This window comes from Pinus tabuliformis, chromosome 1_2 (assembly GCF_031772625.1).
Source record: "Pinus tabuliformis cultivar Carrire ecotype Pingquan chromosome 1_2, CPIR1, whole genome shotgun sequence".
Classification (NCBI taxonomy): domain Eukaryota; kingdom Viridiplantae; phylum Streptophyta; class Pinopsida; order Pinales; family Pinaceae; genus Pinus; species Pinus tabuliformis.
The window spans coordinates 292,561,492-292,584,106 of NC_142298.1; the positions used below are offsets into that span (position 1 = coordinate 292,561,492).

Sequence of the window (22,615 nt, forward strand, 5' to 3'; positions counted from 1 at the left end):
TTGGCATCCCCATCTCTCCACTTTGGAAGAGAAATTGTGGTTGGTTTGATTTGTTGATTCTAGCTTCTCTTCTCACTTACATGCATATTTTTAATTTGCTAATTAGCACAACCATGCATCTCACTCAATTTGCTTGCCATTTATATTTATTGCTGCAAGTCACAAGTTACATTTTATTTCATAGCATTTCATTTTTGTGCAAGCATCTCATTAACTTGATATATTTAGCTTGGGTATTGTCTAAAGTTCACTTATGCTTCATTATTTTGCAACAATTTCACATCTTGAGTTCTGATGCATTGTGTATTTGGGCAATTTCACTTTCCAAAGCAACAATTTATTTTAGATCAAGATAATCTCTCAAGTTGAAGTTTCTTTATTTTGCAAAGCTATTTTGAGTACAATTTTGGGTTTATTTTTCACAAGCATTGCCATTTATTTTACATGCAAATCAAGTGCTCATAAGCTTCAAATTCAAATACTTTCACTTCACAATTTTACATGTTAGAAAGCTTATGCAATCTTGTGTTTAAAGTATATCTATCCTTTAAATAGCACTTGCAAATTTACTTGCAAATCATAGTAGGGATCTTAACTTAGTTGCACATTTAAAATTAACCTCCAAGCATAAGCTTGGTTGATAGAAACCAAAGGCAAAAAAGACTCTTGGAAAGCTCTTCCATTTGGTACGAAGTAAAGTAAAAGCGTTGTGACCCTACAGTTATGAAGGTGGTTTGTCCCCTTGTAAGAACAAAGACACATGTTGGCTCGTAAGACTCAGGGGATGGGTATCGTTAATGACACCGTCATTTCCTCGCCCCCTCTTTCTTACAGTCGCCCCAATTTTTACCCCTTGGTAAGAGCTCAAGAGGAGGACTTCTCACCTAGATTAGGCATTTTAGATTAAAAGCAACCAAGATAATTGCATCCAAATCTAGTGTAGTTGCATTTCATATTAACACATCTCATGGTTTTACTTGCAATTGGTCATTTTACTTGTCATTGTTGAATTGAATACTTTGTTTTGGCAAACATTATTTCATCTATATTTTTGCAAGTAGAATACTAATTGTTTTTCTTTTGCAACATATCCTTGTCTGCTTTGATTTAGAAATTGATCATATATATATTTGAAAGCATCCTTATATCTTGTATCGATTATTTTATTGTGCTACTATTTTCTTGTTTCACCTTCAGGATTACTTGTGCTTTTATTTGAAAGCATTCCATTTATATTAAACAAATATCTTTCATTTTATGAGCAATACTTTAAAAGTCATTGGCCTTTCATATGCTTATGTTTATCTCACGTGTTGATGGTTGTTAATGAATTTAGGTATGTTCTATGCTAGAGAAATTTATTTCAATTTTCACAGTTAGCTCAATATCTTTTCTAGATTAGCAATCACATTAAAGTCAACTGTAGATAGAACATAAATATAAATCGCAGAAGACAAGACGACACAAGATGTGGTGCTAGCTAGGGACAAACTCCAATGTGGGGAAACCCTTTGTCAATTCTTCTTATATGATCTTCAATAGTTCAGCAAAGAGAGAGATAGAGATAGCACATTTACAACAAAAGTCAACACTTTGACTTATCTAGATAAGAGCATAGATCATCTCCTAGGATGATGATACATGAGATCAGTTGAAGACATGATGCTTCAACTGATTCTCCAAAGTGACTCCTTCACCTATCATAGTGCTGCATCTCATCATCATGATGCACCTCATCGTGTTGCACCATGCTGCGCCCATCATCACAATGTTGGACCTCGTGTTGTTGTTGTCCCAGTGTTTAGCATTGTTGTACATAGTGCCACTGCTACACCATGCTTATTGTTGTCCCAATGTACTTGTAGCACTATACTTGTTGTTGTCCATGATTCTTCATTCTTGCAGCTCTCCCATGTGTCACCAAGCTTGCAGTTGTCCCACTTGCAGTTGTCCTAGTGTCATTGGAGATGTCCCATGTATAAGCTTGTTGTATTTAACTGCTACATGAAGACATGTAGCATCCAACCATGTAGTTGCATCATACATAGTCTTGTACTATACATCATAGTATCATACCATGTTGCACCCTTTTTACATTATGTTGCATTGCTACCCATCATTGTATGTTGATAGCACTATGTTGTACTATGTATACAGCTGTCATATACTATGTTGTCTATGTCACAGCATTCATCACATCAGGCTGCACTCCTTTGGGGTATTCAACACTCCATGTTGACCCAACATGTGGCTCCCACAGGCTGTTCCAAGTCTGATCCAAATCTGGTCAATATCCTTGACCCAATGCACCTCTAACACTGCTTCAAATCTGCTTGACACTTTGTTGTTCCTGACTATTCTGTTTAGGGCACTTGGGCATATTGTTGCAGCCCTAAGTTCCTCTCAACAGTCCTCGAACAACCCTTCAAAAACTGCAGACTAGGCAAGGAGAGATGCTCCTCCTCCACACTGAAGGTAAGGGCTCAAGACAGCCCTCAAATCTGCCCACGCTAGGTTTGCTGTAGTGGTATGGCATGTGGCCTACCACACAACACTACTGCTGCTCACGACACCCTCCAACAATGATACAAACCATCTGTTAGCCTTTAAACAAGCTAGCGTTCAGCTCCCAAGGCCTCGGCCTAGCACAACAAGCATCACGACTTCCTACAACAGACTTCGGACTTTGTTCAACCCATGAAACAGTCCTCCAACCCATGCTGCCCTAGCCTCCCATGTTGTGGCCTCAAAACAGAGATCTCCCTTTAGACCTGCGGCTAGGGCTAGGGCTTGAACGCATAGCAGTTTAGGGCATATAGTAAACCCTTATAGGACAGCGAGGGAGCCTACTTCAATCTCCTTCATGACAGCAGTGAGGGTCTCCCTTTGACTGCGTAGAGCCTTCTTTGATTAACTGCGTTAGGGCTTCTTCATTAGGGCAGCGTAGAGCCTTTCTCCATTAGGGCAATGTTATCCCTTAGGATCTCTTCTCCTACTAAAACCCAAAGACAAGTAGAGAGGAAAAGATCCCAAGTGTGTGTAGAAATGACTTAAAGGCCACCTCTATTTATACTAAAACATGGAGCACAAGTGGGGTTTATTTGGTTGTTGGCCGACCTTGACGAATTGTCACATAACACTAATAAATTCATATCTCCATGAATACTTATTGGAATTGGATGATCTTTAGATCAATCCTACACCTCTCGATGAGAGGGATCCAAGAAAAATATCAACTGCCATTAATAAGATGAACCACATGGAGTTTGGCCCTAGTTGTCAATTTTAACACTCCCTCTCAACAAGGGAGAACTCCATCTGCTGATCCATATGTCCTACTGTACTATCTCTGCCATCAGTGCCCTGCACTGCTCTGCTCTGCTGAGCCATCAAGAAGACGAATTGATCGAGAATGTCCCATACCATTCTCTATTGACCCGAAGTCAATTTGATCTGAAGAGAGTGTGTCATATCACTCTTACTGACCCGAAGTCAATTTGATCTGAAGAGAGTGTGTCGTATCACTCTTACTGACCCGAAGTCAGTGTTATTGATCCCAAATCAATATCACAAGAGAGTGTCTCAAACCACTCATACTGATCCCAGATCAATGGAGGTCATCCTAGCATAGGGAGTACGGTAGATACAACGATGCGTCCATCGATAGTACTACTATGGTCCATAACCCCATTTCCCTACTCATTGATCAAATGAGAGGTACTTCCCATGAGTCCCAGACTACATGGATAGGATGCCTCAACAGGAGAACTAATCATTCTGTCCCACAGGAGAACTAATCATCTTGTCCCAAAGTCGCCACAGGGTATCACAGGGGAAGGTTGAGCATTTACCCTGTAGACAGCTCACCATTAGGGGAGGGTGAGTCGCCATATTGTCGTGTGTTGCTCCAGTAAGTACCCCAAGCCGTCGAGAGCTCCCAAAGCTCAATGCATGCAACATGCAGGACCCTTTTAAGAACGTCTCTCAATGACTCCAAGTCGTTCGAGAAAGTCACAAGTTTGACATTTCCCCGGGGCTTTCACAAAATGTCTGCGACTTGTACATCAGCCTCAATGCGATGGAGCCTCCTCCCTCATCGACTTACCATATCCCAAATAAGGTAGTATCTGATGTCTATCTGCTAGAGCAATCATCGAATACGAGATTCCCAAACAATCGAATCCCCCCTGGTTGTCACAGAGGATCATAATGGTATTCATCATGTGTACAAACAGCGCACTGAAGAACTTCCACAACCAGGCAACTTCACACGAGATCATACTCGTAGCTATGTATTCATTCTCGACGGTGCTTATAGCAACCGACTTCTGCTTCTTGCTCATCCATGATATCAAAGCAGGATCCAAAGGGAACCAGCACTGAGAAGTGCTCTAGTGATCCTCCACACTGCCTGCCCAGTCAGCATTCGAATAATCATGCAGCTTCATATTTCCGGCAGTGTATCTCAATCCATCAAAGATTGTGCCCCGAAGATATCTCAAAAGATTCTTGGCACCAATCCAGTGAGGCTCAACCAAATATGAGCTCACCATGCTAACTGCAAAACATATATCCGGACGAAAGTTCACCAAGAACATCAATGCAAATGAGTTTATGAAACTCATAGACATTTCCCAAATCTGGTCCGGCATAATCACCATATAACTTCTGAAAGTTAAGATACTCGACGTAGTCACGGGCTTGCAGTTTACCATTCCACATCCAAAATCCAACTCCCTCTTACTTCTACAAGTGAGAGAGTCAACACCTATCAAAAATAGATTGTTCTTAGAAGGTGCCAGTATGAGAGGTCTATCATCCACAACCTTCAAACAATGGTTTGGATCAGCTTCACTCTTAGTTAATCTCAGCTTCATCTGACAACGATGAATCCTCTCATATCAAACCCAGGGTGATTTGCTTCAAGCCATAGAGGGCTTTCTTCCACCTTTATACATGAGATTTCCGATCATGAATCTCAAACTCCTCGGGTTGTTCCAAACCTGTGGACATGCTACATGAGGGGAATGGTCCCCTTGTAGGATTTTCCTTTGGTACATCTCAGACATGTACCTTCATGCTCTTCTTGAATTCAGGCATCCCTATCACCATCTAAATCACATCAGGTAGGGCCCCATAAGTAGACCTCTAGTGTTATAGATGAGATATGTCAATTGACATGATCCCCAATGGACAGCCCTTCAAAAACTACAGACTAGGCAAGGAGAGACGCTCCTCCACGCTGAAGGTAAGGGCTCAAGACAACCCTCAAATCTGCCCACGCTAGTTTTGTTAAAGTGGTATGGCATGTGGCCTACCACACAATACTATTGTTGCTCACGACACCCTCCAACAATGATACAAACCATCCGTTAGCCTTTAAACAAGCTAGCGTTCAGCTCCCAAGGCCTCGACCTAGCACAACAAGCATCACGGCTTCCTACAACAGACTTCAAACTTTGTTCAACCCATGAAACAGTCCTCCAACCCATTCTGCCCTAGCCTCCCATGTTGTGGCCTCAAAACAGAGATCTCCCTTTAGACTTGCGGCTAGGGCTAGGGCTTGAACGCATAGCAGTTTAGGGCATATAGTAAACCCTTATAGGACAGCGAGGGAACCTACTTCAATCTCCTTCATGACAACGGTGAGGGTCTCCCTTTGACTGCGTAGAGCCTTCTTTGATTAACTGTGTTAGGGCTTCTTCATTAGGGCAGCATAGAGCCTTTCTCCATTAGGGCAGCGTTATCCCTTAGGATCTCTTCTCCTACTAAAACCCAAGGACAAGTAGAGAGGAAGAGATCCCATGTGTGTGTAGAAATGACTTGAAGGTCACCTCTATTTATATTAAAACGTTGAGCACAAGTGGGTTTAATTGGTTGCTGGCCGACCTTGACGAATTGTCCCATAACACTAATAAATTCATATCTCCATGAATACTTATCGGAATCGGATGATCTTTAGATCAATCCTACACCTCTCGACGAGAGGGATCCAAGAAAAATATCAAATGCCATTAATAAGATGACCCACATGGAGTTTGGCCCCTAGTTTCCAATTTTAACATTATTTCATTTCATATTGCTCACATCATATTTGCTTGCGATCTTAAGAAAGTAATCCACTTCACTTTAACATTCTCCTAGAACCTCACATCTTTAACTTAGCTTTCCTTTAAGGACCACCCCCCATAGCTAGCCTAGGAGATAGCTTAAAAGGAGAGAGTTGGGAATATGTGACAGTCTTAGTTCCTTGCTTTGCCACCAACCCCATCTTGTGGGGTTAAAGCCTTTTTTCACTAACTGTAGGTAGGTGTAGGCGGTAGGGTCAACACCACCCTCCTCCCAAACCTGGGCAAATCGATTTGATCTCTTAATGGAACATGGCAAGAATGCAAAAATCTGTTCCCAGGAAGATCATGTGGGCACAAAGATGAGGAGGAATTGGAGAGGGAAAAATACAACTGGATGAAGAGAGAGGAGACAGAACAAGAAGGGGAGGATGCCCTCCCTACCCAAGAGGCATCAAAGACTGATCCCCGTACCCACTAATATGATGCCATTGTTGCTCAGCTTCCCACCAGTTACGAAAGGCGGGAAAACTGGAAAGAAATGCTGAATGAAACAATCTGATGGGCTCAGAGTATTTACTTTTCTAAATTCACTTACTCTCCACAAGGTTCATCTGAAAATTAGGTATGTTCTTTCAATGTATCTTTTTAGGTAGTCAATTCATCAATCAATATTTAAGTCATAGTGCCAGCAAAATAAAAAGCTTTAGAAGAGGAGCATCTGCCTTGCAACCCATTTCGTTTTGAGGAACGATGGCCAAGAAATCAGGAGAATTCTTCTTCCTTTTGTGTTGTTTTAGGTATTTATAGGTTGTACCAGTATGGCAACAGCTCCCTAATATTTTCTAATACAATATAGTCACTACTGTTAAAAACCAGTCCATGCTTCCACAATGTTATTCCAGTCCTATGAAAAAAAATGTAGAAACAGATATCTATATACCTTGGTCTCTTGTAAATATTAGAAAGAAAAAATATTGGGAGCAACATTCTCGTGTAGAGACAAAACGAAAACATATCCATTTAACCCACCATTTCCATTTTATCTGTTCAAAATTCAAATTAGACTGGAAAAAGCTTGATTTGTCTAAATAGACTCATTAGTATATGGTCCTAACGCATGTGCGCATATTAAATGGGATGGCATAAATCCCAGATTATTGGGCATTCATTATTCGACGCACTTGAGAACAATGTTAGTTGCTTGATACAATTTTATTCAAGTCTCAAGCACATTTCTCTCCTTTAATTTTCTATGACTTTCAATCTGTAGACACAAACAGAAATCTGTTCAAGTGGTGTGGAATGCACAATAAATAGTTCAAATGCATGCATTGTAATTACAATTGGTCCTAGATTTATCATGAGGTCAAAAAGAGCACAGTTGTATGATGAACTACAAAATCTGTTTATCCTTTTTTCCGGTTCATAATTTCCAAAGAATTAATCTGCAACAGACATAACAAGGAAAGGTCCACTATCTTTCTTTTAATTTCCCCCTGTATTCTTTATTCCTAACTTTATCCTAGCAAGCCCAAAATTTATCTCATTCCCTCAATCAGTTAAGTTTTTCTAACCTTTGATTTAAAGAAATTACTGTTGAAAGTCGACATCATAGATTTAATCATGGAACCAAAGTTAATCACACCTTTAAAGGGATCAAGACCCAGGTTATTGTATATGGAGGTGAAATTATTCAACAATGTTGAAATGCAACTGATAATCATTAAGTAATTTATACATATTATGTTTTGCATACTTGCCATTGTTTTATTTACTCTCATATTATGCTTCTCATAGTACTAGATTAGTGTTATATGCTCAATATGTCAGATTACTGTTAGATTAGTACTACATTAGTGTTAGATTAGTGACACATGATCATTAAAAAGAAAGAAGGTCCTTTGTTATTGGATGCTTTAATATTAGAGCAAAGTGAAAATATAAAAGATAGAGTTCCCACCTTCTCAATGAAAGAGCGAACCATGTTCTCAATATCAGCAACAACACTTTCAGGTTGACCGTCTGAATACCAACAAAACATGTATAACAGTGTTAATATCTTCACAATATAATAAACAAAACACTATTTCATATTAAAAATTTAAAACAAGTACAAACAATAAATTCCAAGAAAAAAAATCTAGTGTAGTACTTACCAATAGCCACTTTTGTCAACCCAGGGAGATCAATTAGAGTCAAATTTACAACTGAAGGAATCCAAAGGCAACAAACACAGAAAAATAAATTAGTATGTTAAGCCATCCTTTTAGTGTCCTAGCACATAAAAAATGTACTGCACTCATTGTAATATTCGTGATTTCTCTGAAAGTAACAATCAAAAATTTAGCCAAACTAAAATGCCTTTCAATATAACACGAAGGTAATACATATAAGGTTTCATGTTTGTAGGTTGTAAGTTTATAACATGGATTTGTTAATGATAAGGGAAGCAAGCATTTCAATATAACATGAAAGTAATACATATAAGGTTACATGTTTGTAGACTATATGTTTGTAACATGAATTTGTTAATGATAAGAAAAACAATCTTCACCTCACGTCAGTATAATATGCCGACGCTGTTAATATTATGATTTTTCCTCCTCTTATCCATGCTAGGGCATTATTACCCAAAAAGGAAAGCAATATAAGCAGAGCACAGAATTTATAAGGAATTTTTATTTTTGGAATCTGAAGCAAATATAATCACCAAAACAACATAAAAGTGATGGCAACTTTAAAATAAGGAGAAGTTTTATGAACTTTAACACACCTAACTAAATTACATCTTGCATTTTTCTCTCTTCAATAATTTGTAACATGGTTTCAGAGCAGGAGACAAAAGCCAGAGACCAAGCCTGAGAGGAAGAACCATGGATGGGAGAACAAGAAAAGAGACTGCATAGTGCAGTAGAACAAGGACAAGGAGAAGAGCAGGAAATTTGAGAGCCCAGAGACAAGGAAAGACGGGGATTCCAGAATTCTCATAACATTAACATGAACATTAAACACAAATATATTTGCGTTGATATTATTTTAATAAACATTTGAACAGGGTAGCAAGAATACTTGACATTTAAGTAAGGATAACAAAAAGTTGACCATAATTATATCTTTCAAAAGTAACCACATGGGGGAGAAGCCAAGCAAATAATGTGCAAACAAGTAAGACCTAAGGTTTGATACGGGGGAATGGACATTTGTAACATAATATTATATAAATTCCTTAGTAAGGATAAGGACAGATTGCCGGAAGCTGGTTAACAACTCAAGCATAAGAAAGCAGTTGCTTGAGACAAAAAATAACACAAGATACAAGGGCATGAAAAAAGCCTCCTACTAATACCATGTAGGAAATATAACATCATTCTGTGAATTCAATAACATGAGCGCCTGCCCTAAACACCATGCACCAGTCTGCATGTTCTTGATTTAAGATGATATCTGAACCATGACTACTTTAATGAAGCACTAAACAAGGAAAGAAAATGCAATGCCAATCTCCATTGTAAATTAACTGGTACCCATAGCACCAGTACATTGGCTGAACTGTACCACCATCAATCAACAAAATAAATAATAACACATCACAAAAGCATCTAAAGGTATCCATAAGACCATGAAATCTTAACATATAGTAGCAAAGCAATGACATCTGCAGAATCAACATCAAGAATGAACCAATTTCAATGACAAAATTAATCAAGTTTCAAAGATTTTTAATGCAACAATTAGATGTTCTAAGTTAAAAACTTTGTAGCAAAATGATGAACTTAAAAACATTGCAACTTAATGCGCAAAAATTCAAAATAAGACGGAATTTTTCCTACCATTGGGTGAATAAATACTAAGGTGAATTGGGACACTTGAGACTTGCTTGGAACGCCCTGTAATTCGATCAGTCTCATCCGCAATTTCCTTCCTTACCAGTGCTGTAAAGAGAACAATAGCATCAGAAGATATAAAAGGGCAATGGATGCTAATATGGATTCCATTAAGTGAAGACCACATAGGTAGGAAAGAACCACATGTCAATTGAAACACAATTTTTAGCATAGAATCAAAATAATACCTGGTTACTTATAAATATAATATGATCTTTACAAAGGGTTTGATTAAAACGAGGTAACAAGTAGCCTAAATCATACACAAGAAATTGTAATTTATAATTATAAATGTATAGAGCAGAAAATAAAGGCACAAAATCAGTTTAACAACTTTGAAATTGCTCAAAAAGAAGAGCTCGTAGACTATCGTGAATGGCAGGGAGTAACAAGAAGGGTTTCTCAATGGCATAATCATGATAAGTAGCAAAGAGGATAAAACACACTGGAGATGGTCGAAGCTTATCTCAATGAACAGAATTTGAAAGCACGAATTAGATCCTTGATATACCTGGTTAACACCAGGCCTTATATTCGCTTTGCAGTGAACACCCTGAGCCAGTATATGGTCGAGCCGAGGCAGATACATTGGATTGCAGCAAAGCATGGTTGAAGTACCTGCGTGGTACAGTAGATATGGTTTGAGATGTCTCAGGGGTGAAGTAAGGATTCAAATTGGGTTAGGAGTGCAAAGGACAGAAAGAGCACATTAGAGTGTTGTTTCAGCTTGGGATCAGCTATGATATCTTGGTTTAGAAAAAGTAGACTTCTATCGCACTCAGTACAACAAGATCAAAGTATATCGCAGCTTGTGTCGCAAGTTGTGAAGCATCATGACTTTGAAATATTCTTGCAGAACTCTTTCATCAGGTCACTTCATCCGAGACATGGTGCAGAACGGAGCTGTGGAGCTCCAATACATATCCACAGCTGACCAAATTGCAAACATTCTCACTAAACCTCCGTCTAGAGTGAAGTTTGTATACTTCAAAGACAAGACTAGTGTGATGCAGAATGTCTCCTTCATTGAGAGGGAGGGTTGAAGTCTTTGTAGGATCAGGGTAGACCATCCCCTGAAGCCTTAAAGGACTTTGGTTGGGTCAAGGAGGACTTTGACCAGAGGCGAATGACCTAGGGCAATTACAGGATTGGACAGATCTTCTCCTAAGAAGCCAAAAGGACTTGGCTACTAGAAGGACTTGGCAAGGTCATAAAGGACTTCAACTAGAGGAGATAAATGTAATTCACCTAAGAAGCCATAAAGTACTTTGGCTGAGGGTGAATGGTCCAAGGGCAAATTCTCTCTTGAGAAGCCAAGAGGACTTGGTTGGGTCATAAAGGACTTTGACCATAGGAGATTGATACATTTACCTAAGGAGCCATAAAGGACTTTGGCCAAATGTAAAAGGCCCTGGATACTTACATTGCTTGTTCCAAGATGGAGTGATCTATAAACGTACATGTGAGGAGTTACATTGTCCACTCAAGGATGGAGACATACATCAACATGGGAAGCTCATGAACTTTTCTTATGAAGGAGAAATTTTAGCTAAGGGGAAATTTGATGCAGCCAAGGAGAATACCTCCCTCACTAAGAGGGACTGTTGATTTTTGTGTAGCATCAGGAGGTATTCCCGCATGCCAAGAGGCCTTCTAAGTTGGCCTAGAAGAATTATGGGAATTAAAATAAAAATTTTATTTTTGGGCTTCATGTAGGCTCCAAATTGTCAGGTTGGCCCCACCATGAAAGAGTGTGACCCTTGGTCAAATTTCAGCCATTTTGACAGGTATATATACATGATGTGACACTTCATTAATCACTCACTCATTATCATTATCTTTCTTCAAAAGCAGCCACACATGGGTGCGAATAGATGACAAATTGACTGAGTTTGGACTTGGATTTTCGCACAGATTTCTCGACAATTTAGAATTGTAAACCTTGCTAAAGAATAATTTCTCCTAGAAGAGAAGTTGTTGGGTTTTCTCCCAAGACTGGGTTTCCCAGGAAAAATTTGTTGTCTCTATTGTCCATGGCTGTCTCTTTATGATCTTTATTGTTTCCACTGCATTTACTGTTGAGTATTTCTATGTATAATTGCTCAATAATATCAATGGCATAAGATAAACTATATGAAGATTATTAGGTAGTAATTATCAGATCAGAAGATTGGTTTCTACTATGCATCTTGTAGAAAATTCAACAATGACCCCGTGGGATGTGCTTTGAAAGGAACTAATGCCAACAACCTCGACATCTCCTTGACCATAGGAGAAGAACAAATAGGGTATCCCTTTCAATCAGCTCAGCTAAATAGTCAATCATCTCATCTTCCATCCTACAAAACCCTCATGGTCCAAATACCTCATTCCTAGACAACACCACCTCTCTTATTGGTAAATTGTGAGCATTTTCCATTTGCAGAACTGCAATGAAAATATTTGATTTGGGGTGAGCTTGGAGTTGCAGTGACAGATTTGATTCGGAGTGAACTTGAAGTTGATTTAGGGCTCAATGTGTATCAAACTCAGTGCCATTTTGATATATTCGCCCTTGTATACTATATAGTAATATACATGAGCAGCCTTTGAATATTTGTTGTCTAATGATTTTAATCAAAAAAATTCAAATTTTATGCATTTCTTAGGAAACCAGTTTATTGGCCAAATCTAGTTCCACTCTGACCCTTGGCCGGTTATGGTTCTTACATTAGTCCAAGTAAGAAGGAAGATTAAATTTTGTGTTTTTTAGTAAACCAGTTTATTGGCCAGTTCTAGTTCCAGTCTGACCCTTGGTTGGTTCCAGTTCTGACTATTAGAACATCAATCCAAGTAAGAAGAAAGATCGCAAGTATTTGTAGCAAAGTGTAGATCATTAAACAGATCCAAAAAAAGTCTTCCAAGACCTACTCCAAGCTCACATGCTGAGCACTTACTGATCAGTCCCATATAGATGTAAATTGACAGAATAGAAAAATAATTGGTCTGAGATGTTATGAAAAAGTTAACTCCAAAGGGTCAACCATCGAACAATGCCATTATACAACACATTTCGGAGTTACATTATACATTAGCACTCTTTCCTATTTCAACAAATAGTGTTATTCCATTAGAAAACCTCTTTCAAATTTCCCTGTTTTAAGTGTTGAATTGTTTATATCTCTACCTGATTTCCACTCAACTAGGATAAATTATTTCCACATCCATGGGCTCATTGTGACAATTTAACCTTAACCCATTCATGCACATGGATTAGGCTATGATTTAAGAAAAAAATTACCACATAGTCATCCAACATAAATGAGAAAATATTTAAAAATGAGTTTGCTTCTTAAGAGGGATTTGACGCAACCATAAACCAACTTTTATTCCTGTGACCTGAAGTAATGAACCATATTGCTCTTGATGACAGCTGAGCTGAGAAGATAGAATTTGATTAACATAAATGTTTGGAAATTCAAAGCATTTTTAATCTATCAGTAATTAACAATTCGAAGCATTTTTTCATCATCGTGTTCTGTGAAAATCTACATGCTAAAATTAATAATTTATTTCCTCACATAGAGTGGCTTAAGGAAGGGCATCAGTAACAAAGTTTGCCATTGGATTGGTCAAATGTCATTACAAAGCCTGGTTAATCTCCTTTCCCTACAAATGTGGAGACATGGGTGGTTGTTGGGGGTTGTCTGCATGTTCTCTCTCTCAAAAAGAAAGCTCCCATAATCTTCTGCCTGCTAAAAAGCTTCCATTCATGAGTATCAGTAGTTGCCATCACTTAGAAATCAGTGGTTGCCATCACTCCACAAAATCTCGATCTTGCTTTCATGATTGAAAATAATACATGCACGACACTAAAAGTCACACGGTTCAGCAGCGGACGTTGGTCTTTAAGCTGGGGGGGGGAAAGGAATTTAGAGGAAAGGCACATAAAACTTGTAGCACACTCCAAGGGAATTCAGCATGAAATGAAGCTGTAGGAAATGGCCTGACTTGGTAACGCCCTCTTAGGAACTTTTGAAGTGAGATCAGCTGACTTGTTCAAATGTTGAGGATATTTTACGACCTAAATGGTATCTGACACAGGAGAAAGTTAAGCATGGGTAAAGAAATGCGACAAGGACTGGAACTGCTAGCATGGACCACCTTCAAGAATCCATTAAGAAGTATGTAATGTGTATGCATGTACTATCTGAGGAATGAGTTCAATGAGTTCCAGGAACTCTTGAATGGAATGGAATCAATAGTGCAGAGTTGGACAATAATAAGTGAGCTACCAATTACCCAATGTAGTTAATCTGTACCTAGCAATAGGTATTCTCCCGCCACATTTTCACTTTCAGGGGAAGGTGAGAGAAACTTACCAAAGTCGGTGTATTTCTTTCTGGGTTGGTGAAGGAACTCGGCGTAGTCCCTGCTGCCTTCATCAGTCTTGTGAAGTTGAAGGACAAGCGGCCGTCTAGTAACAATACCTGGTGCGTTTCCACAAACAATTCTATTTAATTTGATTCGACAGATAAAACGGTAGACCGAATAGGAAAAAAGAAGACAAATATGCCTGAGAAAGGCGAATTTCACCCACCTGATCCACGCGGTAAAAAATCCCTTCCAACGATGCTCTCCAGCACAGAGGATTTCCCGGAGCTCTGCAAATCGGCCACCACAAAACAAAATTACACGGGGAATGAAATAAAATATCCAAACGGGTTCTTTTAGATCCAATAAAATTGAGCCACAATGGCTCCTTAAGGAAATGCTGATGCTCTGCTTTGCTCTCTATGCTTCAGTGCGTGATTGATTAAAATAATCGAACTAGGATTGAGGGTTCAGAGTCCAGACCAAACCATGATCTCTGATCTATGATTTGGAAGCGATTCAACATTTCCTGTCGGGATTCATGTTGAAGGCATCATAATTCTACCTTCGTGTATGTTTGACGCTGTTAATTCTACTTTCTTTAAGGCCGTTTCGCTAAGAATTGAAGGAAATTAAATTTACCTGTCCTCCCACGACGGCTATGGAGGGAAGGGCATCCCAGAGAGTCGGCAAAGCGTTCTCTTCTCCATGGTCACCGAGCGCGGTGCAGGCCCTCTGTATCTTGTTTACCAGAGTTATTAAATTATCCATGGCGCTGCCACTAGGTATCCCAAGATCGCCCCCTCGCCAAAATCTTGAGCTGAATCAAATAAATCAAATAACCCAATCACTCTTCAGATCGAGATCGCGTATGCCCACGGCCGGCACTCCATTAAAGAGGGACAGATTTCAATCAGCCCGAAAGCAAGAGAAATCAGTCGGCCTCTCCCCGACTCCGCAGTCCCCTGAGAAGAGAGAGGAAGCCCGCTGCTTCTGGCAGAAAGGTCGATAGGATTTCTAAACAGATCTAACAGGGCCTAATATTGAACATCAGTGTCTTGTATCTGTATTGCTACGGTTACCGGGGCAAGTCACGCCATCACTTTCAACTGAATCTGTAAATTACGCGACCTCAATACGTGTATTTGTCTTACGGTGATTAATTGTAGTAACAATGTTCTGGAATTATCTCTCTTATTTTTGAATCGTAATGGTTGGGATTAAGATTTGCAATTTAATGATAAATAAATCATTATTCTCTGACTTTGGGATGATTAAAACATTTTGATATTTAAAATTTAATTTTAGCAGGGACATTAATAATACTTAAGCTTTCAAAAATAATTTAATATGATATTTTATTAACATGATATTTTATTTTTATTTATATATGGTTATTATAACTAACTACCATATATTTTTATTTTTATGTATATATATATATAAAAGTCAGATCTTTAATTCTAACTAATTCCCATATAAGTCACTATTCTTATTAAAATAATAAGAGAATCAATAAATATAATTATTTCTTTTATTTAATTTAAATAACTTTCTTTAATTATCATTTTGACTTTTTGACTACTGTCCCTAATACCGTTGGTTAAGATAGCCGTTGGAGGCTCTGCTCAGACTATTTAGCATGCATAGCTATCTGTTTCTTCAACTTGTCCTGACGATGAGTCACACTGATTGGTTCAAAACGCGTCGACAATTGTCTCTCCTTATGTGATTTACGCCAAAGTTCTACTTATAAATAATATAAATTAATTGAAAAAAAAATCTGAAGTATTTTTATCTCAAATTTTTTAATGTAAGGATAGAGTATGAATGCATTGGTAGAATTAGCAATCAAATCGTTGTGTGGAGGTGGGTTCCTTGTTTAGTTTGGCTTTCGCATTAAAATTGGATAATAATAATAATGTGACTTGGTGTGGTGTCATGTTATCCGTCCCAAAGGATTAACAGGTGAGTTTTGGTGCATGGTAATGTGAATGTGATTTTTTAATTTGTTTTATTTTGTTACCAAAAAAAATAGTTTAAAAATTTATAAGGTACATGTAATTACATTAAATGTTTTTTTTTTAAATTATTAAAATAATCAAATGTAAAGGTATTTAACTCTTTGATATATGGGTTAATTTTGATATAGTTATAGAGTAGTTAATATAATCTTCATATGATTGATGATAGGTTTATTATTCACATTTTATGTGTTTTTTTTGTTAACTGGGTTAAGCCATCGAGGTCAATCCTAATGTTGGATAGAAGAATGATTTGCACACTTATGGGGACCTCTCGCTGAGATTGTGCAAGGCTCGCTTAAGCCTAGACACCTCATGGAACATTTTTTATTTCCTACAGGTGACTCACACACTCAAACCCTCTCCATGAGATTTGAACTTGTGACTTAATTGGGACTAAACGCCACACAAACTAACTTGTCTACACCTAATGAGTATTTTATGGGCACATAGTATTTGCTCATAGCATGTCATATGATGAAGTCTATTTAATGGGTTGGAATACTCCATCGTAGGATGTTTCATGGTATAATCCTTTAAAGTTGGATTATTGGTTCATATAGTTCTATGTGGCCAATGTGCTCTCAAAGTGCATGATGTGGGCCTAATTTGGTCTATAGAGCTAAGCAAGGAGCCCAATACTAAACACTCTTGTTGAGAGCATGGAGACTCTCTAATGTATTGTAATAATTTAATTGTTGAATAATACATTGAGCATGCTTTAGAATGTGGGGTTTTATTCGCGGAAGGGTTTTCCCAAAATAAATTGTGTTGTTTAATAGTTTGTTTGTTTTCACTTATTGAAATTGTTGTGTTCCAAGTTTATGTATAATCTTATCTCATGGGTTGTTATAGGAACATATTCGACACCTCTACTTCCTTTCACTCTCATAGACAATTTCTTAAACAATTTTTATCCCCTACAAGTGGTTCCCACACTCAACCCTTCCCCGTGAGATTTGAACCATTGATTTGAAGAGACTAAATGCCACACAAACCAACTTATCTACACCTAATGAGTATTTTATGGGCCTATAGTATTTGCTCATAGTGTTTCAATAAACGAAGTCTATTTATTAGGTTGGGATACTCTATTGTAATATGCTTTGGTATAAGTATCTCAAGTTGGCTTATTGGCTCATATAGTTCTATGTGGCTAGTGTACTTGTAGGGTGCATGGTGTGGTCCTAATTTAGTCTATGGAGCCAAGCAAGGAGCTCAATGCTAAACTCTTATTTAGAGCATGGAGACTCTCTAATGTATTCTAACCATTTAATTGTTGAGTAATACATTGAACATGAACATGCTTTACAATGTGGGGTTTAATCTCCTACAAGAGTTTTCCCCGAGAAATTGTGTCATTTAATAGTTTGTTGCTTATTTCATATATTGAAATTGTTGTGTTCTAAGTTTATCCACATTCTTCTCTCATGGATTGTTATAGGAGCATATTCGACAGCTATACTTCCTTTCACTCTCGTAGAAAATTTCTTATATTCCTATAATCATTGACAGTGACAAAAAATTGGATTGAACTCACCTTATAAAATAAGACATAATTTCGCATCTTAACATCTAGATTATAAATAAAGCTGTACTTTAAAGGTAATTCCAAGTGTCTAAGAAGTGATCTAATATCAATGATCTCAAGACATCAAGAAGAGTTGTACATCAACGAAGTTGCCCCTAAAGTGGCAATAAATGTTGCTTTTGCACAAACCACCATGCAAGTTTCGACAAAATTACACTTCCATAAAATATGCTTCAATGTCTTTAGGCAGGTGTAGCAAAGACATATGATCCAGGTGGATATTGGTGGCCACCCGCCTATTCCACCTAGACCCCCTAGTCAGTTTCATCTCTTTCCTTAATTGTAGCATAGTTTACTATTTTTGGCAATTTTTCGAGTCTTGAACTTCCAGAGCTATTTTGAGGCCCTAAACGATGTTTTTTTAGCAAAATTGCTTTTGGCGATTAATACAATCATGTCATTAGATGTATTTCTCGTAGAGATCTTTCCAACGAGGTATCATACGCGTCAAATGGAGATAATATGACCAAGTTACAACCCCTGGAAGTTGGCTTCCCAACTAACCCCAATGGGGCCCATAAACTCTTGGTGTTACATCTCCTTGGGTTAGGGTTTTGATTGTTTAGGGTTTTCTCTAATTGTTCAATAGTAAAAAATCCCTTGAATCTCATTGTAACTCAGTTCAGAGGCTTGTAGCTGCCACATCTCTTCTCAGAGATAAGCTACCATCGCCCGAGCTAGCCTTATTCCCATTATGTTTGTAAGCATCTTTCAATATTTGATATTAATGAATTGAGGTGTTATTTTTGCTGCATCTTTGTATTTATGGTTATATCTATAATTTGTTGTGTTCTTGTTTAAATTGGGATCAGTGGTATCAGAGCGGTCTGCTCTTTCTCTGTTTCTCTTTGCATGTCCCCAACAAGGTCGGGATATAAGGAGTGCTTGAACTAGTTGAACCTTTGCAAGACCAATCTTGCAAATCCCAATGGCCTCCCATGGCAGATGAAAAGAAAGATGAGGGGGCAGGGGATCCTATCAAAATCTTGCTCGAAGAAACCCTCGAGTGACAAAGGAACGCGATGATGGACAATTTTGCCCAAATCCTTCAGCGGCTACCCAAGGGCGATGCATCTACTTCCAACAGCTACTCTAGAAGCGCCACACCCTTTAAGGTACAAGTTATCTTTGACATTCCCATATTTGAGGGTCAGATAGATGCGGATGTCATAGATAAATGGTTAAATCTGCTAGAAGGATACTTTTTTGTTCATGATTTTTCCAACGAAGAAAATATCACTTTTTCACTTCTCAAAGTTGCCCCCCATGTCAAGGACTGGTGGGAAACCTACTGCGAGCAGAAGGATGAAAGTATGGCCTCACTATTTTCAGTCGCACCCACTTGGAATTCATTATAGGATGCCATAAAGGAGAAGTACTACCTTGTTGGAAGCTATGAGGATAAATACATAAAGTGGACCACGTTGCGGTAGTGAAGGGACCAAGACGTGTCGAAGTTTACCAATATTTTTCATACCCTTCGCACAAAGTTAGGTATCAAGGATTCTGAGCGGCATTTGGTACCCAAATATCGCAGTTGCCTACACAGGTACATCCAGGAAGAGATGGAGTTCCTAGACATCACCTCACTTGGCACAATGTTCTGATATGATGTCGAGATCGAGCAAAAGTTTAAACAAAAGAAGCAAGACTTTGCAAGAAAAGAACACAACCATGAATTCAAAGAATGACATAGGAAAGTGGTGTGAGTTCCATAAGAGCCCCACTCGCAACACAAGTGGGTGTCGGCCAAGCAGTCGCTGGTGGCCAAGTTGAAGGCTTCAGAATCATATGCATGTTCCAACCCTGAGTCAGAACCTGACAAAAGTAACAAAAAAGGGAAGCAGAGTATTGATGCAAAGCCTAACGCCACTATTGCCACAGCCAAGACCCAAAAGAATGAGCCCGAAGATCCATAAGAGGGGGAGGGTCTCTTCCACTCACAGATGTGGGTGAAGGCTTCACCGTTTCAATTCATTGTCGACGGTGGGAGCCAAAATAACCTCATTTCAGTAGAGGTCGTGAAGCGGTTGGGTCTACCGACTACACCACACCCGTAGCCATACAGAATCGGGTAGCTTCACCAAGGACGAGATCTCCGAGTTAGCCTGCAATGTTGCCTTCCCTACAACATCAAGCCCTTCACAGATGAGGTATTGTGTGATGTAGCTCCTCTCGATGTTTGTGTTGTATTATTGGTACAACCATACTTATGGAAGCGACATGTTGTATATGAGTCTAGACCTTACTCTGTTATTATTTCTTTGGGAAATACATTATACAGGATACCGGAGGTAGCCCCACCTACCACCACCTCTTTGATCTCTGCTAAGAAACGCAGTAAGATCATCTCCCAGACTAGGAAATTTATTTTCTTTCTAGGCGCTCTCAAAGTAAGGGGAAGATCGTAGCCACATCCATGGCCCCCAGGAAGGGTTCCTCCACGCAGCAGAAGCAGGTGGATACGGTCATGAAAGAATACAGGGACATCTTCTCCTCACCCACAGGGGTACCGTTGCACTGTCAGGTCAAGCATTCATTCGATCTGAATCCTGGAGCACCTCTACCCAACGGGTTGATATATCATTACTCCATTGTGGAAAATGCCAAGTACAATCAGCGACATGATCAACATCGAGTGCCGCACAAGTTTCAGGTGGGCGACAAAGTTTGGTTGCATTTGTAAAAAGAATGCCTTACCAGAGCCCATTGGAAGCTCAGACCACTTAGATATGGTCCTTGCCCCATTATTAAAGATGTGGGAGATAATGCTTTGGAGCGCAACATTCCCCCATTCCTTGGCTTGCATCCAATCTTCAATGTGGACCGCCTTCGACCATGCTTCCCACCATTGTTGGACACATCTGACATTGCATGACAACTCACACCAATAAAGCTCAACCCAAATTGCATGGAACATGCCACAATTAATCAGGTCACGGATACACAGATCAAGAACACTCGGCAATAGAGGATACAACTATATCGAGTTATCAAAGTATGCCAACTCCTTCACTATGGCAAGTGGTTCACTAGGGACCAGGTTCAACGGAAATTTCCTCACCTCATGGAGGCTCTGCGCATAATGGGGACCATTGCTTCCTAAGGGGGGAGGAATGATCTAGGTGGATATTGGTGGCCACCTGCCTATTCCACCTAGACCCCCCAGTCAATTTCATCTCTTTCCTTAATTGTAGCACAATTTACTATTTTTGGCAGATTTTTCGGGTCCTAAACTTCTAGCGTCGTTTTGAGGCCCTAAACGCATTTTCTTTTTGTAAAATTTCTTTGGTGATTGCTACGGCAATCGCGTCGATTGTGTAGTCCTCAGAGAGATATTTCTAGTAAGGTATCATATGCATCACACAGAGATAATATGACCAAGTTACGAACCTGGGAAGTTGGCTACCCAACTAACCCCAACGAGGCCTATAAACTCTTGGCGTTACATCTCCTCGGGAAGGTTTTCTCTTATTTTTCAATAATAAAAAGGCCCTTGAGCCTCATTGTAACTTAGTTCAGAGGCATGTAGCCACCACATCTCTTCTCAAAAATAATCTACCATCGCCCGAGCTAACCTTATTCCCATTTTGTTTGCAAGCATCTTTCAGTATTTGATATTAATGAAATGACGTGTTATTTTTGTTGAATCTATCCATTTATGGTTATCATTGTAATTTGTTGCATACCTATTTAAATCGGGATCAGTGGTATCAGAGTGGTCTGCTCTTTCTTTGTTTCTCTTTGCATGTCCCCAACGAGGTCGGGATATAAGGAGTTAGGGCTTGAACTTTTCAAACCTTTGCAGGGGGGCAGGAGATCCTATCAAAATCTTGCTCGAAGAAGCCCTCAAGCAACAAAGGAATGCGATGATGGGCAACTTTGACATTCCCATATTTGAGGATCAAATAGATGCGGATGTCGTAGATAAATGGTTAAATCTGCTGGAAGGATATTTTTCTGCTCATGATTTTTCGAGCCGGGAAAAAATCACTTTTGCACTTCTCAAAGTCGCCCCCACGTCAAGGACTAGTGGGAAACCTACTGCGAGCAGAAGGATGAAAGTACGACCTCACTGTTTTTAGTCGCACCCACTTGGAATTTATTTTGGGATGCCATCAAGGAGCAATACTACCTTGTCAGAAGCTATGAGGATAAATACCTAAAGTGGACCACATTGCGACAAGGAAGGGACCAAGACGTATCCGAGTTTACCAATATTTTTCATACCCTTCGCACAAATTTGGGTATCAAGGATTATGAGCGACATTTGGTACTCAAATACCGCAGTTGCCTACACAGGTACATCCAGGACAAGACGGAGTTCTTGGACATCTCCTCGCTTGGCACAACGTACCAATATGCTGTCAAGATTGAGTAGAAGCTTAAACAAAATAAGCGAGACTTTGGATCTGTGAATCCGAAGAATAAAGGACAAAGCCAAGGCAGGGTAACCCAAGACAAGCCGTCGAAGTTGTAAGAAAAGAACACCACACGAACTCAAAGAAGGACACAAGAAAGTGGTTTGAGTTCCATAAGAGCCCCACTCACAACACAAGTGAGTGTCGGGCCAAGCAGTCACTGGTGGCCGAGTTGAAAGCTTCAGAATCAGATGCATGTTCCGACCCTAAATCAGAACCCGACAAGAGGAATGACAAAGGGAAGCAGAGTATTGATGTGGAGCCCAGCGCC

General features: G+C 39.2%; 1 protein-coding gene across 1 annotated transcript in view; it reads right to left on the reverse strand.

The window, feature by feature from the left end:
- Window positions 1-15,433, reverse strand: part of LOC149205489 (dynamin-related protein 5A-like) — an 86,897-nt gene extending 71,464 nt beyond the window's left edge. Inside the window, 6 exon segments of the mRNA XM_089395079.1 lie at window positions 8,032-8,093; window positions 8,228-8,278; window positions 9,902-10,003; window positions 14,317-14,424; window positions 14,535-14,598; window positions 14,951-15,433. Of these exon segments, the coding sequence (XP_089251205.1) occupies window positions 8,032-8,093; window positions 8,228-8,278; window positions 9,902-10,003; window positions 14,317-14,424; window positions 14,535-14,598; window positions 14,951-15,079 (516 nt within the window). The 5' untranslated portion in view covers window positions 15,080-15,433.
- Between the last annotated feature and the right edge of the window lie 7,182 nt (window positions 15,434-22,615).